The 18,223-nt window shown below is 50.4% G+C and overlaps 1 protein-coding gene across 3 annotated transcripts in view; it reads left to right on the forward strand.

Moving 5' to 3' along the window:
• The window catches only part of ANKRD6 (ankyrin repeat domain 6), a 206,192-nt gene that overhangs the window by 160,276 nt on the left and 27,693 nt on the right, over positions 1-18,223 (forward strand). For 2 of the 3 annotated variants that reach the window (XM_062186503.1, XM_062186505.1), the window contains exons 3-4: positions 9,942-10,040; positions 17,630-17,728. In XM_062186503.1, the coding sequence (XP_062042487.1) occupies positions 9,942-10,040; positions 17,630-17,728 (198 nt within the window). Of the gene's footprint in view, positions 1-9,941; positions 10,041-12,571; positions 12,768-17,629; positions 17,729-18,223 lie in introns of those variants that run through there. The other variant, XM_062186504.1, reaches the window with a different exon arrangement.

The raw sequence follows: 18,223 nt of genomic DNA on the forward strand, positions 1-18,223 counted from the left end.
TTCTGGTTTTTATTAGAAAACCAGAGATCAGTCCTTGTCTCCCTGATCCTAGTTTGTCCTGTGTTAGACCTGCATGTTGTGTTCTGTGAATATGTTAGGCCACGGGAAAGGTGGTCAAAGCCATGACCTGTGAGTGGTATGAGCTCATTTAGCTGATGCCTTATCACTTAGGGACAAATGTACCACAGAGGCAGATGGAATATTTTTTTTTATTTTTTTTATTTGACAGGTAGAGTTATAGACAGTGAGAGAGAGAGACAGAGAGAAAGGTCTTCCTTCCATTGGTTCACCCCTCAAATGGCCACCACAGGCAGTGCTGCACTGATCTGGAGCCAGGAGCCAGGTGCCTCCTCCTGGTCTCCCATGCGGGTACAGGGCCCAAGCACTTGGGCCATCCTCCACTGCCCTCCTGGGCCACAGTAGAGAGCTGGCCTGGAAGAGGAGCAACTGGGACTAGAACCCGGCGCCCATATGGGATGCTGGTGAGGATTAACCAAGTGAGCCACAGTGCCAGTTAACAGCCAGTTAAGTTGCTTGAAATATATTAGCCCTTCTTATTGCTGGACCTTTCTGTGAAAGCAAGCCTAACCCTGGAAGGAAATGAGTCCTCTGAAAAGGACTTCTCTTATTAATGGGACCTGATCACTAGGAATAATTGACTTCTAACAACACACTTCTGCCGTCTCCTCTCCGTATTACTCTTTTTTTTTTTTTTTTGACAGGCAGAGTGGACAGTGAGAAAGAGACAGAGAGAAAAGTCTTCCTTTTGCCGTTGGTTCACCCTCCAATGGCCGCCGTGGTAGGCGCGCTGCAGCTGGCGCACCGCGCTGTTCCAATGGCAGGAGCCAAGTGCTTCTCCTGGTCTCCCATGGGGTGCAGGGCCCAAGAACTTGGGCCATCCTCCACTGCACTTCCTGGCCACAGCAGAGAGCTGGCCTGGAAGAGGGGCAACCGGGATAGGATCGGTGCCCCGACCGGGACTAGAACCCGGTGTGCCGGCGCCACAAGGCGGAGGATTAGCCTACTGAGCCACAGCGCCGTATTACTCTTGATCATCGTTACTCCACAGGACCGTCCCAGCTCACCTGTCCTTGTGTGATTAGACCGTGAGCCTCCAGTGGAAAAGTTAACATCTCCACCATCGCGTTTTGTCTCGTTAAAATTAACCTGTTCTTCCCATTTGAGTGTCCTGATCTTGATTTGTGTTATCAAGGAAATCTATTCCCTTGCTGCTGCTTGTCACCTGTAGTCTAATTAAGATGCGATGTATTACTCCTCCAAGTAGACAGACACAGCATTTCCAACAAGCAGAAAGCATGGGAAGCTTTCTAAACTACAACTGGTTTTTAACGGAAAGTTTTTTTCTCTCCTTTGGTCCATGAAAGCTTTTCTCCATCTGTTTTCCCTGAGTGTCTTCCTAACTTTGTCATCTTCGAATCATAAACCTGAGGAAACTTTATGAAGTTCCCTGTCGCAACTCTACACTGCTCACGGCCCTAACAAGAGTTAGGGGGTCCCTAGGAAAGAGGGGGTCTTCCATCATTTGAAACCTCAATGAGGGGCCTCTTAGCCAGGATTGCAGCCACTGCGGTTCTGCCACAGATAAAGATGGGCCATGTGGAGAAGGCACTTGACCGCCGTTAGCCTCCTTAACGTACTTGTCCAGACTGCTCGAGACCCTTTGCAGCTGCACGTTGTGTTTCTAAAATACGGGGCTCTCCCAGTAGCATCACAAGTTTCCCTGCCTCTACTGCCTCTGTGTTTAACGCCACAGGTAATACGCACAGACATTACATGCCTCAAGAACGATCGCATGGCCTGGGTCTACTGCATTTCTCATGAAGAACGGAAACTCTGCCATTATGAAATCGTAACAGTGATCTAACCCAAATGTTAACAGAGATGGCTGACGCAGAGGTTCTTCCCACAACAAAGAATTCAGGTGTGAGGCAGGGCGTAGTGGTGAGCCAGGTAGCAAGGTTTCATGGGGTAGGGCATCTGTTGGAACTGTGCACACCTGTCCAGATGGATCTGAGAGAGATACCATTTAGACTGGGGTTTATAAGATTGTGGGTCCACTTCTTCCTGCCATTTCTCCTCCCTACCTGCCCCACCTTCTCCTGGAAAAGGCTTTGCTGGGTGTGAAATAGGTAAAATTCCTCCCAGGGGGTGTTACTGACCGATGTTATAAGACTAGGTAGCCCACTAGGCACTGGGCAGAGAGGAATCTCCTGGGGTGCCTTCACTGGGGGAAAGGTGGGAGCACTCACAGAGTTATTGGGGTGTGGACAGTCTGTAGTGTAAAACATTGGGCTGCTTTCAAGGTGTGCTCCCAAGGCTGCCGGATGCTGCTACGTTCCTTTCTGCAGGTGCCTTGTTTCCCTAAGCCCCCTCTCACACACACAGGCTAATTGCTAACTTCCTAGCTCGCATCAGTTCTTTGTCTTACACTGTATCCCCTCGTGTTAGTGACAACCCCGGTTCTCTGTGTGATGCTGGTCATAAAAATATCATCAGGCAAAAGTAGTGTTGCAGGAATGGCTCTGCACCATCACCCCTTTGCTTTTCAGGAGCACTCTCTTCAAGCAGGCCTGTCCTACCCTATCCTGTCCTATCGTGGTAGCCCCCATCATTCAAGTCCTGTTGGTCTGAAAGGCCTGCCCAAATCCTGTCTTGCAACATGGATGGAACTGGAGGATGTTATATTCAGTGAAAAAAGCCAGGCACAGAAAGACCAGCGCTCCCAAATGTCCTAAGTGGAGTCTCATGGAAGCTGAGGTCCAGGCCAGTGCTCCAGAGAAGAGTGGCTGCCAGAGGCTGGGGGCAGAAGGCGATCGGGGGAAATGGGTTCAGAGGAAGTCAGTCACGGCTGGCAGAAATGGGCTCTGGTGTCGTTGCATAGTAAGTTGACTGTAGATGATAACGTACTATGGATTCGTAAGAGCCACAAGAGAAGTTTCTGAACATTTTTTTTTTGCTTCAAAGGAATGATAAATTCTTTCTGCTTTGAATATTACACCATGTATACATGTATCAAAACACCACATGGTACCCCCTAAATATGATCAATTTTTATGTGTCGTTTAAAATCAGTGGGAGTCCTGTCCCTTAGGAACTAGGATCTGCAGTACCTGGGCAGCAGGAAGGAGCTGTGACTCAACCTTTGTGTCCCGGCGGCCGGGTCCCAGGTCTCTTGTGTGTCCCGGCGGGGGGTCCCCAGGTCTTGTGTGTGTGTGTGTGTCCCGGCGGGGGGTCCCCAGGTCTCATGGCATGTGTGGCAGAGGAGACTCCCAAGGCTTCTGTCCCTGGGTTGTGGTTCCCGGGCCCTGCCTAAGGAGGTCTCCAATGTAAACACCCCTAGTCTGCCTGGAGAGCGTCCAGACGCATACGGGAAACAAAAACACCTCCACTTCCCCTCCAGGTTTATTTTAAACCAGCTACCTTTGGCTGAGTTCCCTTGTCATCCTCATTGGCAGGAGATGGTTATCGTAACAGGAATCTCCTGCTGGAATGTCCCCTGACAGAGCCCTCCCCGCCTAACTGGGGGTCGGCAGGGGCTGAGCTGTCCTGTATGCCCTTGGTGATCACTTGTTGCCGTGATTATGGGCCGCCCATCGGAGTGGGAGTCGCTCTGATGTTTCCACGCAGTAGCGCTGCCGGAGGCTGACCCGCAGGGCTCCACCTGCTGGAACAAAGCATCATTGCAGGCTGGGGCCCCAGACTTTGGTGCCTGTTGCTTGGCAACATCTCAAAGCCCTTAGCTGTGAACCGGGGCTCTGGTTTGGAGCAAAGGCAGCTGCAGAGCCTGGCCTCCTGTCACCCCTGCTGGCCTCAGATGGCCCATTCTGATAGCTGGGCCGCTTGGCAGCACGGCCCCTTTAAACGATGTAAGACTGTGCTTAATAACTTCTGCTGTGTTTTAGAATCACCTGGAACTTTCAAAACACCAGCCCGACCCTAACCCGAAGGAATCTGGCAGGGTGAAGTTTGGCAATGTATTTTTTTTTTGTTTTGTGTGTCAAGTTTTCAGGTGACTCTCACGTGCCGTAGGATTAAAAACCAGTGGCTTAAGGCAGCAGCTCTCCAAATGTGACCTTGTTATCAGGGCAGCTCGGGCTAACTGATCAGAAACTCACCAGTCCTCCAGGACTCTGCTGCTTTGGGAACCACTAGCTCGAGGGAGAACATTACAGAAGTCACGATGGTGCTAGGTGACCTAACACCTGGAGAGCAAAGGCGTCAGCAGGTGTGGTGCACAGCGAGAGCTGGGGCGAATATGGTAGGTTTACACTGGGATGTGGGATTAGAGGTGATTGGAGCCGTTACGCTGGTGATGTGCTCTTTGGAGACCCAGGAAGCTCTGGGTCGTGCCAATGCAGTATGCTGGATGTTTTGTAGGGACAAGCACCACAAAGAATGTAGCCTGGGACGTGGCTCTGGCTCAGGCCGGCCCAGCCCAGCAGGCTTATAAGCACCCGACGGCCTGGGCTGCTCTGGGGAGGGGTGAGGCTGGCCCGCTTCTTCTTACCCAGTGGTTCTCAACCATGTGGTCCCATGATAGCGGCTCTCAGGGAGGATGTAAAACAGATGCCTGGCTTCAGCGTGAGCAGCTCTGGCATTGGACAGACAGACCCTCCAACCAGGAGATTCACCTGTGCCTAGAAAACAGAAAACTGGGGCCGGCGATGTGGTTTAGTGGGTAAAACCACCACCTGCAGTGCCGGCATCCCATATAGGCGCCAGTTCAAGTCCCGGCTGCACACACTTCTGCACACACACTTCTGATCCAGCTCTCTGCTATGGCCTGGGAGAGCAGTAGAAGATGGCCCAAATCCTTGGGCCCCTGTACCATGTGGGAGACCCGGAAGAAGCTCCTGGCTTTGGATCAGCACAGCTACGGCCGTTGCAGCCAACTGGGGAGTGAACCATTGGATGGAAGACCTCTCTCTCTCTCTCCTCTCTCTGTGTAACTCTGACTTTCAAATAAATAAATAAACCTTTAAAAAATATAAAAAACAGAAAACCCCCACCTCCTAACCAGATTATTGATCGCCCAGCAAGCACAGAGGTCAGTGTCTGGCCTGAGATACAACACTCCTAAGAGTGAGACACGGAGGCTCTTCCTCTCTCCCCTGACCCCAGCACAACCAGAGCAGCATGGGAGAGTGGTAAGAGCATGGGAGAGGGTCAAAGGGCCTTAAAGAAGCAAATCTAGATGCCAGTTACCTGCTGTGACTCAGAACCATGCCTGTTTCCTGGTCTGTAAAGTGGGTTCGCATGGAGGATTTGCCTTAAAGGGTGGCTGTGGGATGGAACGAGCCAGCGCATGTAGAAGCCCTCAGTGCATGCCTACCGTGAGGTCGGAGCACAGTGAATGGTCACCGCTGGGTCTCTTGCTGTTGTCCTTGTTAGCGCGGCTCTTGTTGGGCCAGCAGAGTCCGGCTGAGGTCTGGCTGGATGGCTCCCTGAGGACAGCTAGGGAGGACCCAGGCCACACTGGTGCCTGTGAGGCTGCTTTCTCCTGTCTTTTGCAGCCTTTGCCGCCATCCCCACTTCTTCCACAGCTGGTCCTAGAGGGCGTGGACAGCGGTCGCGTCCTTACGTCTTAGTTATCCCAAGGTGTCTGGAAAGATTCGGGAGTGCTCCTGGCCCTCAGGGGGCCCCAGCCTTCCCCCTGAGCTTAGACTCTGTCTGGGGACATCCGTGTGCACAGTCGCTCCTCTGAAGAGCTCCACTTTTGGTGCTTTTCACTCCAGAATGTTCTAGAGAGCCAAGTGCACATCTCTCTCTTTCCTTCTGTGGAAGGTGATGTGTGGGGGTGTGGAAGGAGTTTTTCCCTGTGGTAGGGAGACCCAGGGGCCTGCTGCAGCTTTGGTGGGAAACCAGTCACTTAGCTTTGCTTTTACTGCACACCAGAGACGGAGCCGAGGGGCGAGTCACTGTTGCAGTTGCTGAATGTTCCTGAGGTCCCCAGGCTGTCTGCACTGTCCCTGAGGGGCTGAGCCATCCTGGAACCTGGAGACCACAACCACCCACGCTCCGCATGGATTTCCCTGAGATCAGCTGCACGTGGAGTTTGTCTGTGGCCCTAGCCTGTGCTGGAGGACACTGGAGCCGCTCTGCGCTGGCCCTCGCCACACCGCAGCGTCAGCCTCATCACCGGTCATGGAAGACAGGAGGAGGAGACAGCGCAGCTGGGAGGAGCCGTGGGCAGGGAGAAGACATGGTGAGAACACAGCTCCACAGAGAAGCAGAGACACAGTTGGGAGAAGGCATTTCCTAGTAAAGGAGGCGCTTGCAAGCAAACACACCAAGACCGGGGGCCGGGGATTTCAGAAGTGAGAGCTGGCGAGCAGATGAGAACTGGCCGCAGACACTTCCTCTCCAGCCCGAGCCCTCCGGGCTGCCCGAGTGACCCAAGGCCTTCACCACATCCATTGGACAATCCTCTCCTGGTCTACAAAGACAGAGGTGTGCGGGTGTCCCCAGGGACCGGGGGACAGCTGGAGGGGAGGGAGACCCACGTTGGATGGTGGGTGCTCCCTCGTGTATTCATTGCCAGCCGTGGGGTGACAGCAAAAACTGTTCTATATTGCAAATGAGAAAGCTGGCTTAGAAGCTTACGTGTCATGCCCCACACCACGCTGGCATTAGGAGTCAGAGCTGAGGTTGAGTGAGGCCTGTTCAGCTCCAATGCCTCCGGCCTTTCCTTTCTCCATAGGTTGGATTCTTTGCTGACTTTGGATTAAGAAGGTGCCGCCGGTCCAAGGCCAACCTATTTGTAATTTCTCATGCACCCTTCCAAACGTGATCTGGCTTGAACCTGTCTTGGTCCGTTCGGGCGCCTCTAACAAGATATCATAAATCGAGTCGCTTAAACAACAGACTGTTTCTCACCTTCCTGGAGACCAAAGTGTCCAGGATCAGGGGGCCCAGGGCACAGCCTGGGGAGAGCCCACTTCTGTTTTGCACACGCGGCCTTGTGCTACCTCCTCTCACGGTAAAGGGACAGGAAGCAAGATCTCTTGTGTCTTTTCTGATACGGGCACTGATCCCATCACGAGGGCTTCCCCTGTGACCCACTCACCCCCAAACACCCTGACACTGGGCTTAGGGCTTCAACATGCACACTTTGGGAGGTCTGGGGATCAGTCCCTTGCAGACCAGAGCAGCCTTTGCTTCTGCCTCTGGTTACTTGTCTTCTCTCGCACCAACCTTTGGCCTCCTCAGGCCTCGGCAGTCACGTCGGTGTGCTGCTGAGAATATTCCGCAGGGCTCTCCCGACTCTGGCACCCAAGGGCTCCTTACTCTGTGCCCCCTTCTGCAGCACCTGCCACGGCCATGGGCTGTACTTTCCAGTTCAAATGAGCTACGTCCTCCACGCCGTCCCCTCGTTCACAGCACACGTTTTTCTCCTCACACACGTGGTGAACTCTCCGTGTTGCAGAATGCCTTGGAAAACTCTGAAAGTCACTTGTTCAACGTCAAGTTTGATTAATTCACAAGGGGGTGCAATGACAGTCTGGGACCAGCCCTACGGAGTGAAACCTGGTCATTTTGCTCTATCTGGTCTACTGTAGACTTTTTTTTAAAGATTTATTTATTTCAAAGGTGGAGTTGCAGAGAGAGAGAGAGAGAGAGAGAGGTTTCCCATGCACTGGTTCACTCCCCAAATGGCCACAATGGCCAGGGCTTGGCCAGACTGAAACAAGGAGCTTTTTCCAGGTTTCTCTTGTGGGTGCAGGGGTCTGAGTATTTTGGGCCATCTTCTGCTGCTTTCCCAGGCATATTAGCAAGGAGCCAGATCACAAGTGGAGCAGCAGGGACTCAAAGCGGCACCCCTATGGGCGTGTGCACCCACTACACCACAGTGGGCATTTCATTGCAAGAGACAGGAGTGGAGCAAGTGTAGTGGCACAGAGAGCTAAGCTGTTGCCTGCAACCCCAGATCCAGCTACCTGCTTATGAGTATGAGAAGGCAGCAGCAGATGGCCCGAGTATCTGTGGGAGACCCGAATGGCAGAGCTCCAGGCTCCTGGCTGTGGCCTGAACCAGCGGATGGGAGAGATCTCTCTACCACCCTCTGCCTTCAAGTAAATAAATTAATTTTTTAAAAAAAAGAATCAAGGTTTCTATAGCATGTGGCTGAGACAGTTATCAGCAAAGAAAGGTTACTCCGTCCCAGCTCAGACACTGCCCTTTTTATAAAAGCTTTTTATAGTCCGCTCTTTTAAGAGAATAACTTTGTTCTTAATTAAGAATTCTAATTTTAAAATGAGCTCTGACCTCTTTCCAGAATTATGCTCGTACTTTGTGTTTCATGGGTAGAAATGAAATTCCTTTACTGTCTGTCATTTCTGTTTTCTCCCACGATTGGTACTTTATTGAAATCCTAAAGTCGTTATTCCTGCTCGAATATCGATAAAAGACCTCTGGGAAGTTTGGTCAAGATGGTGAGCAGTGCCACCACGTGACACCCTCGTGGCTCGGGCTGTGTGGTTCCAGCATGGGTAGGGCCGGGGTTAGGGGTGCGGGAATGTTTCTCCACAGCGAACCCTGAGCAGGAAAGCAAAGGGAGCATCACGTGTGCCCTAGAATCAGGAGAGTTAGGCAGGTGGCGAGGTCGGCTCTCTGGGCAGAAGTTGATCTAGGGTCTTCTGGAGCCCGCATGCTTAGGGCGGTGAAGGGATGGTCTTCCCTGGACCCAGCAACAGGGCTAAGAAGCCCACTTGGGTGCATGAAGAGATGGCCTGCAAACCCCGGGGAACAATGCGAGTGCCCACCGGCAGGAGATTGAGTGAATAATAAGTGACCTGGAATACATGTGACGGTACGAAAAAAACTCAGTATCTTAAAAAGATGACACTACTGTATGCGTTGACACCATTTATTATTATTCTCATTTTAAGACAATTCTCATCCTCTAGTTCTCTCCCTAAATGCCCTCAACAGCTAGGGCTGGGCCACGCCAAAGCTGGGAGCCAGGAACTCAATCCAGGTCCCCCAGCCGTGTGACAGGGACCCACATATGTGAGCTGTCACCTACTGCCTCCCAGGGCTCACATTAGCAGGAAGCTGGAATTGGGAGTGGAGCCAGGTGTTGAACCTAGGAACTCCAATGTGAGATCTGCGTGTCCCAACTGGCGTCAGCCGCGAGGCCAAACGCCCATCCTCAGTACCTTTTACTTAAGACTTGAAGCAAGGAAAGCAATGTTTTTGTGTTCTATGGTTACAAGAATGTAGTAAAAGTATAATGAAAGGCAAAGAATGATTTGACAGAGGGGTGACCTCTGGCAATGGAAGTCAGACGGAAAATCTGGAAGAAATTCACAAGGAATGTTCGTGATTTCTCCGATGTCTTCTTAAAATGTGTGATGGATATGTGCCTTGTGCAATATTAATATATCTTTAAAAATTTTTGAACATTTTCAATATTTTTGGCCAGAATATTTTATAACTTTAGAATCTATTTTTAAAAGAAGAAGAAACTCATCGGTTTGGACAGTAGTTACCAACCAGATTTTTCTGAGGCTCGTTAGCTGGACGTTTGTTGTTCCCCTCCCTCTTGCCCTGGTTGGTTTTATCCAGACCATTTTCTCATCCCGTAGGATAAGCACCAGAGGGAAAATATGAGAAGACCAAAGCCCCAGGCTGACCTGCTCCTTGGTTTGCTACTTGAGAGGGTAACGAAGTTGTGCACTGAAGGATAGCATCACTTGTGAGCATTTTGCTGTTGTTAGTTACAAAGCCAATCACCCAAGTGACTGTGACAAACCTGAATTCTGGGTAAATCCATAAGAAACTCCTGCCAAACCAAAGGGGTGGTGAGAGGAGTGATCACCCTAAACACTCCCGTGGGAACTTTACCCCGGACCCCCAGACCCCCAAAGAAATGATTTTGATGTCTTGTTCTGAAATTAGTGTTTGCTTTGCGTTAACAGCATGGCCGGACCCCTCTGCACCTTGCTGCCAATAAGGGCCATCTCTCTGTGGTCCAGATCTTGCTGAAGGCTGGCTGTGACCTCGATGTCCAGGATGATGTGAGTAGAAGCTATTGTTCTCCCAAGGGAGGGCTTGGTGGGAAAGCTTGTCTGCCTAGACATCCACAGTACAAAGAATTAGCAGCTGTGGGGGGAGGGGGAAGAATGTGCTGCTAGCACTTTTTTTCTTTTTCTTTTTTCTTTTAGCATTAGCTGGATCCTCGCAGTCTTAACAACTTCCTCCTGAAGACTTGCTCTGGGCCTGTTGTCAGTAGCAAGTCAGGTTTGGGGGCTAAGGGTGATTCTAGCCCGTGGTTCATTCCCTATCTGTTAGCATTCAAGTGCAGAGGCTTACAGGGCATTTTGCCTGTGTCCTGCCCCAGTACAAAGAAGCACACGGATACCCCCAGTGATTGTGGGCAAGGCCTGCTGGATATGTGTGGTGTTGACCAAGTTCAACCTTGGGGTAAAGGTGGGGCTTAAAAATGATTCCTTTTCTTTTCTCACCTGGATTTCTCTTAGTCAGTGTCCTTGTAGTTGAAAAGGACCTATTCAATAAGATAAGAAGACATGGATCTCCTGGAATCCAGGAAAAAGGAGGCACCCAGAAGGGGTTTACTCTGCTTCTGTGCTAGTACGGACACATGGCTGCCAACAACTCAGCCTTGCTTCTGCTCATTGACACTGGAGAAGGACTGTCACCCCCTAGGGGCAAGTGTCCACTCCTGTGTCAAAGCGCAGTGGCCGGGGTGGGGTCCGTAGTACATAGGGTTGCCCCATTGGATGGGTTCTCTAAGAAGGGATCATAGAAATTGTCTTCCAATGAGCTGTTAGGAAAAGATCCTTGAATCATGTGATTGAAAATATTTTCAGAATCTATTTCAACTGTCACATGTGTGATAGGATCTAAGAAGTAAGAAATATTGTAAGGCGCAGACCCTCCGGGAGTTTGGACTTCCGTGTTCTCTTCCAGATCCACCCTTGAGAGCTGAGATTATTGAGCGCTTTCAAATGTCAGACTCTCAGGTGTGCTGGGGTGTGACTTACCAAACTGCTTGGCAAGTGCACTGACCAGTGGGAAGGACAGCACTTGTCAAGATGTCACTGAACACGGCATTGTCTTTTACGTGGGCAGAAGGCCATCAGTGTGTTTCATAAATCTCCAGTTATCTCTGGAGTCTGTTGGGTCATCAGGATTGTTGTTTTCCAAAGATGCTGATGTAGCTTTAAGCAGTCGATTTTTACCTTGGGTCACAGTAGTTTTTCATTTTTTCTGCACTGTAGCCATCAGAGCTTTCCTGATCCATACCATCTCACTAGATGGCAGGAGGGGAAATACAGAAAATAGTTTCTGACACTGAAAAAGTAGGACGTTGAGTGCTGGCTCAAAGGTATTGGGGTGCCTCTGGTCTTCTCTGTGCATGGTGAAAGTTCTTACCTACCACAGTGGCAAGGCCACAGAGCCAGACGTGCTGGCCAATCCAACTTAGCACCACGACCCTGAGTCCTGAGCTCAGAGCGTCACCGTGTTCTCACACACACAACCCATCCTAACATCCTGGAACTGCTGCTGTTTCTCTCAGGCAAGGTAGAAGGCAAAACAGACCCAGTTCTCATAAGGTAGCCAAGGTGAGACGTGTCAGCCCAAGGAAAGCCAGATCCACCTTCAGACAGGAGCCACCCCTTTTCATTCCCTGGGATTATTCTCTGGCATTTTTCCCCCTTGCTCTGGACACATGATGCATATTGCTTGCTCCATAAACCTTAAACAAAACTAAAACACAGGCTGGCGCCACGGCTCACTAGGCTAATCCTCCGCCTTGCGGCGCCGGCACACCGGGTTCTAGTCCCGGTCGGGGCACCGATCCTGTCCCGGTTGCCCCTCTTCCAGGCCAGCTATCTGCTGTGGCCAGGGAGTGCAGTGGAGGATGGCCCAAGTGCTTGGGCCCTGCACCCCATGGGAGACCAGGAGAAGCACCTGGCTCCTGCCATCGGATCAGTGCTGTGCACCGGCCGCAGTGCACCTACCGCGGCGGCCATTGGAGGGTGAACCAATGGCAAAAAAAGGAAGACCTTTCTCTCTGTCTCTCTTTCTCACTGTCCACTCTGCCTGTCAAAAATAATAATTAAAAAAAAAAAAGCACAGCAACAAAATGCATTGTGAAAACAGCTGGGAGAGGAGAGGGCAGAACTTTGCTAGTTCTGAAGTTGTGCACCTGCCAGTGTGATCCGTGCCTGTCTTCTCTGTGATTGTCATGCCCATTGATGAATCACCTTGAAATACATCTAAGAGTTTGAGGACGAAAATTCTGTGTGTGTGCTTTAAAGAAACTGGGAGATGAATTGCTAGGAAACTTCTGGGATGATTTTTTTTCTATCTTGGATGGTGGGTAGAAACAGAAAAAGTGAATGTTGTGAAGAATTCACTGCTCGCTTCATATTCTACAGATACTGATCTTGATGGCATGGTAAAGACTGAGAATTAGTGGAAGAATGACCTCCAGTGGCCTGGAGTGGGATTATTATGAAATCCAACCTGCGGAAACCAGTTCTTTAGAATATGCAACTCCAGGAGCAAATTCTCTCTTGCTTCCCACCAATCCTGTCCACTCTGAGTGGAGCTATGATGCCATCTTTGATTGGTCCATGAGCAATCACACGGCCCCAACCTCAGAAATAGTCCAGGACCCTGTGGCCACAGTAAAAGGCATGAAGGAAGAAAAAAATAAGAAAAACCAGAGAAGAAAGGCTAGGAAGAACCCTAGAAGATCAGAGGGAGAAGACGAGGTCAGCAACTTGCTTTACGCACCTACTGTCTTGAGCTTCCTTGCAGCATGTCTGCCTGTGCACCTGCAGGGGTATTCCCCACCCTTGCATGACTGGGCTCTCTTCCGTGAACTTGGCTTTGAAATGTGCCAATGCTGTACTCACTCTTTTTCACTATGTGGGAGAGAACACTAAAAAGTATTTCAAAGATTTGGACCTCAGGGGTCAGAAAGCTCTTAAAATCCCTAAATAAAAAAATACCACCAATGTCTCAGAAAAGCCGAGAGCTGGCAGTTCGTGTACTTTTGCAAATGGGTCAATGTGTTCCAGACCAAAGTTCCAACCTGCAAGGTTGCCAGCTTTTCATTTTCAGCTGCAACATTTTTCCCTCTGCTTCCTTATATTAATTATTCATCAGATACTGCTTGGGCACTGAGAGTGGCCAAAGAAGTGCGCTCAGCTTGGCAATACCATGAACAGGCAGCCCCAAACCCACAGAGGCACCTGGTCTATTTGAGGCCATCCTAAGCTTAATTGGCTGTGCAGGTTAACAGAGGACTTGATAACCTGAATTCTGGCCCAACTATGCTTACCCAAATTGTCTGGTTTTCACAGGCTAGATTTATCAATAAAATGAGAGAATGAGATATCATAGCATTAGACACATGGTAGGGGGTCAGTAAATATTCACTGAACAAATATTAGCAAATGCTGCTGAAGGCACTGTACTTTTCACAACATTTTTCAAAGTTTTAGAATGTCATGATTGATTTAGATCGTGTAGAAATAAGCATTATGTCAAAGGTGCTGCTTGGATCTGTTGGTATATATTTGAGGGCACATCTTATTCTCTGTCGTGTTTCCAAGAGGAAGTGTTTCAACAGTGAATTTTAATCTTCTAGAAGCAAAGGGTCGATTCATTAGGTAACTGACCCTGCTTCAGCTGAGGGTGTCTCCGTGAGAAATTGTTTGCGTTGTGTTCTAAGGCAGGGTAGCTCCGAGATGACAACCCAAGGCAGTCTTTGTTTAGGTGTTGGGTGTCTCTTGGAGCCTTTAAATTCTCACTGCAGTAGCTTGAGAGTGGCTGGTTTCTAAGAGCCAGAGGAAGTGGATCACCCAGTCCAGAACTGTTCCAGCGAGCGTAAACAACGCTAGCAGTCCAACTGAGGACAGCCCCCAGTGTAGGGGGCGGGCGAGGTGGCAGAAGAAGCTGAATTTGGCCTTCATAGCAGTGCTTATCTGACCAAGGAAGCCAGGAGAGGAGTTGTGGCCTGGAGTCAGGCAGTGCGGCTATGGGATCCCCGCAGAGAAAGAGGCAGGCGACAGCTGTGCCCACTGGCTTGGGACAACCTGTGCTCTCACTGCAGCGTTGCTCAAGTCGGTAGAGCTCCTCCACTGGCCCTGATCACCCCTCGGAGAGTTTACTCCGAAGAACTGACCTGAGAGTCGGACCTAGCTACTTGCACTGAGCCGGGGTTTCACAGAGGAGAGTTATCCGAGGGAGGCATGCTCGTAGGTTGCTGATGGCAGCAAGTCGTAAATAATGGTTCCGTGCTGGCTCCAAAGCGCCGGCACTCGTGATTCAGTGGGCAGCGTGTGAACTACGAGGAAACTTTTGCCCTAAACCCTAACCAGGCACGCCCTGCATGTGATAATCTGTTCACCAAGAGTGGCTGGTGTGACCCACGTGCTCAGAGTTTGTCGCTCACGTGTCGCACACAGCACAGGCAGTGGCTAAGGTTCTTCTGATCGGTCCGAGGAGTGCTAGGGAGTGGCTGCGGGCTGTGGGAATCTCAAAAGCGCCGAGCAATTAGAAATCTGGCCACGCTGGTGCTGTCTTCAGTGAGCGGGCTGTCGTCTCCCCAGTCTTGTTCAGAGCAGAGCGCCGTCTTCCTCTGCGGGTCGGCAATTATACATTGTGCTGGAGATCCCTTTTAGAAGCACCCTCCCCAGTCTGATGGGGAACTAAGAAGTCTTAGAAGTTCTTAAAGTTTTAAAAAGTTAAGACTTAAGCGCTATCTCATACGATTGCTTCTGTGGGCAAGTAGATCTCATCTAGAAATATGAGGGCATATCAAAAAGTTCCTGGAAAATATAATTCAAGAAATAAGTTTATTTTGGTACAAAAGATTTTTGAAATTCATGCATGGTTTTTTTTTTAATATGCATTTTCTGTCAACTTTTTTTAAACATGACCTTTGCTTTGCTTTTTTTTTTTTTTTTTTTTTTGTAATTTTCATTTTATTTGAGTGACAGAAAAACAGACATCTTCCATCCACTGGTTCACTGCCCAAATGCCTGTAACAGCCAGGGCTGGGGCAGGCAGAATCCAGGAATGCCAGGTGTCCCCCATAGGTGACAGACACCCAGTATTTGAGTCACCCATTACCTGCTGCCTCTCGGGAGGTACACTGGCAGGAAGCTGGGGTTCAAACGAGGCACTCCAACAAGGGACGTGCATGTCCCACGTAAGGACTTACTGCTGTGCCAGATGCACCCCCCCACACTGTGACCATTTCGAAGATCCCTCGTATTCCTTAGATGGACACCTGTATCCACTGACCCCGTGACCACGTTCCTCTCCGACTGCCTGGCTCACAGACAGGGTCCTCTTTGAATAAGGGGTCTGAGAAAATGGGGAGAAGAAAGCCCGCGTAAGCCTGGTTTCTAATGGGAACGGGAGTCTAGGAGCCGAGGGGAGGGGTAGGGAGTGACGACAGTGGGTGAAATCGTGGTCACGGACTGGGTACCCTGAGCACACCACTGCACATCACCTTAAATTCCGCACATCCCTCCTGACGCTCAGTTATGTATTAAATGTACAGTGTTGGAAAATATGAAGTATAGAGGAGAAAACAAGAATCACCTGCCCTTATGAATTTTTAAAGGGAGACTCTTTGAATTCCGTTTTTTCAGGACTGACTTATTTTACTTATTTGAAAAGCACAGAGAGGGAAATCATCATCCATTTGCTTGTTCACATCTCAAATGGCCATGATGGCCAAGGCTGAACGAGGCTGAAGCCAGGAGCCTGGAACGACATCCAGGTCTCCCACATAGGCAGCATCTTCTGCTGCCATCACAGGCCCAGTAGTGGGAAGGGAGGTGGAAAGCAGAGCTGGGACTCGACCCTGCACTTCCGATGTGGGGTGCGGGTGTTGGCTTTACCTGCTGTGCCGTAAAACTGGCCCTTGACTTTTATTTTTAAAAGATTTTTATTACTTATTTTATTTGAGAGGTAGAGTTACAGACAGTGAGAGGGGGAGACAGAAAGGTCTTCCTTCCGTTGGTTCACTCCCCAAATGGCTGCAATGGCCAGAGCTGCGCCAATCCGAAGCCAAGAGTCAGGTGCTTTTTCCTGGTCTCCCTTGTGGGTACAGGGGCCCAAGGACTTGGCCATCCTGTACTGCTTTCTCAGGCCACAGCAGAGAGCTGGATTGGAAGTAGAGCAGCTGGGACTCAAACCAGTGCCCACATGGGATGCTGGCACTGCAGACGGGGGATTAACCTACTGCGCCACAGTGCAGGCCCCCCTCAACTTTTTAAATTTAAAAAAAGCAAATTTGGATTTTAACTAGCATTGAGTGTTTCACTGCTATAATAAAATGCACGTAACACTTAACATTCCCGTTGCTGTGCCATCACCATCACCCATCTCCAGAGCTGTTTCCCATACATGCCTTTCGTATGCACTGGTATTTATTGACGTTTCCTCAGGTTGTTTACAGGCAATATTGAATCCCTCTTTAAAGAATCCTCTCCATCGTGTGTCTGTCTCGTACTAGTCCCTCTTTCCTCTCTCGGATGGACGGGCCACCAGGAAGGTTCCAGAGGGTGCCCCTTGCACCTGCTGTGCTCTGCCCAGAAACAGTGTTTATACAAAACTCTGAGGAGGGAAGGGAGGGCCTTGAGGGATCAAGGAGCCCCTTGTTATACAGGTGAAGATCCCGAGGCCCCACGAGGTGGCAGGGTTCCTCCCAGAACCATGGGCAACCCAGGTGTCCCGACTCCCTTGCCCTGTGCCCAGTGCTTTCCAAAATTGTCACGCGGTTCACGCATCTCCCCTTTCAGGCCTGGACTTCAGGCTCAACCTGATTTGCCCCAACTCGCCTTCCTGGGACTGTGTCAGAGATCAAGTGTGCTTCTGGAGACTTCAGAACTCTCTCCTTACAGTCTTGACCTTCTTACCTCCGGGGCTGTTTTGTCCTCCTCTGTGCTGCAATTAGGGGAAGAATCAAGTTGCCTTTGGCGCCTGAAGGAGGAAAAAAAAAAAAAAAAAAACGGTCTGCAATCCCAGGAATCTGATCCTGGGAGAAAAGGGGTGAACATGCAGAATGAATCAGGGAGGGCGGTATGAGGAGGCTCCTTCGAGGTCTGCAGGGCTAGGCTGCCATCTCCGAGCACTCAGATGAGGCAGAGCCAAGCCCTCTGTTGCTCTTGGCTAGGACAAGTCAGTGCACAAAGGCCACACCTGTCAAATCTTGAGTGCCACCAAGTGACAGAGCTGCAGAGTGAGCCCTCTGCCAGCCGGAGCCTGAGGACATGGGATTCGTTAAGACTCCAGGCAGCTACCGGTTTACACAGCCCGGCTCCCACACCTGCTCTTCTCACACCGGCCAGCCACATCCCTGGGGTGGCAGGGGAGGGCCTGACCCTCATTCGGACATCAGTCTGGGCTGAGACCTGTTCTTGCTGTTGGCTTAAGGACCCCTGTGGGTGTGTGAAGGAGGGGGCTGTGCCAAGCGTGTCATCTACTAACAAGCCACAAAACCTAGTAGCCAAGCCCTTCCGCGGGGAACCAGCGTGTTCTGTGTGGGGCGGGGACCTGGCTTTGTGTCCTGGGGAGAGCTGACCACTGTCCCTGCATCTGTGTCACTTTGCAGGGGGACCAGACCGCCTTGCACCGGGCCACAGTGGTGGGGAACACGGAGATCATCGCGGCGCTCATCCAGGAGGGCTGTGCCCTGGACAGGCAGGACAAGGTGAGGCAGGTGCCAGCGACGTGAGGCCTGTCGAGCACTCGAGAGAGTATCCTTCCTAGGTCTTAGCGTTCATGATCCAACGTGACGGAGTGCTAGCACCCCAGCCAGTTTTCTGTTTTGCTTTCCCCTGCGCTGTGGCACCAATAACAAGCGCACAAATCTAAATAAGGGGAAAAATCTTAAAAATGATGACTGATGGAGGCCCGGATGTGGGAGCAGGCGAAAGGGATGTGCATTTAATTGGCTTTTTATTTTTTGGATAAGTGAGCAAAATTGATTTCTTTGTGTTGGAAGGAAGAAAATAAGCGAAACTAGTTCTTTAAGAAATCTGAATAACATACTATATGTTGCCCCAATGTTTTTAAATTATTGGACAGTCTTAAAACCTGGAACTTGACAATTAAGGGCCTCACAGCCTCTGCTTATCTCGGTAACCTTTGTGTTCACGGTAATATACACAAAAGGCAGAGGTGCTCACCCGGCTGCTCATGACTT

This window comes from Lepus europaeus, chromosome 3 (genome assembly GCF_033115175.1).
Source record: "Lepus europaeus isolate LE1 chromosome 3, mLepTim1.pri, whole genome shotgun sequence".
NCBI classification, from domain to species: Eukaryota; Metazoa; Chordata; class Mammalia; order Lagomorpha; family Leporidae; genus Lepus; species Lepus europaeus.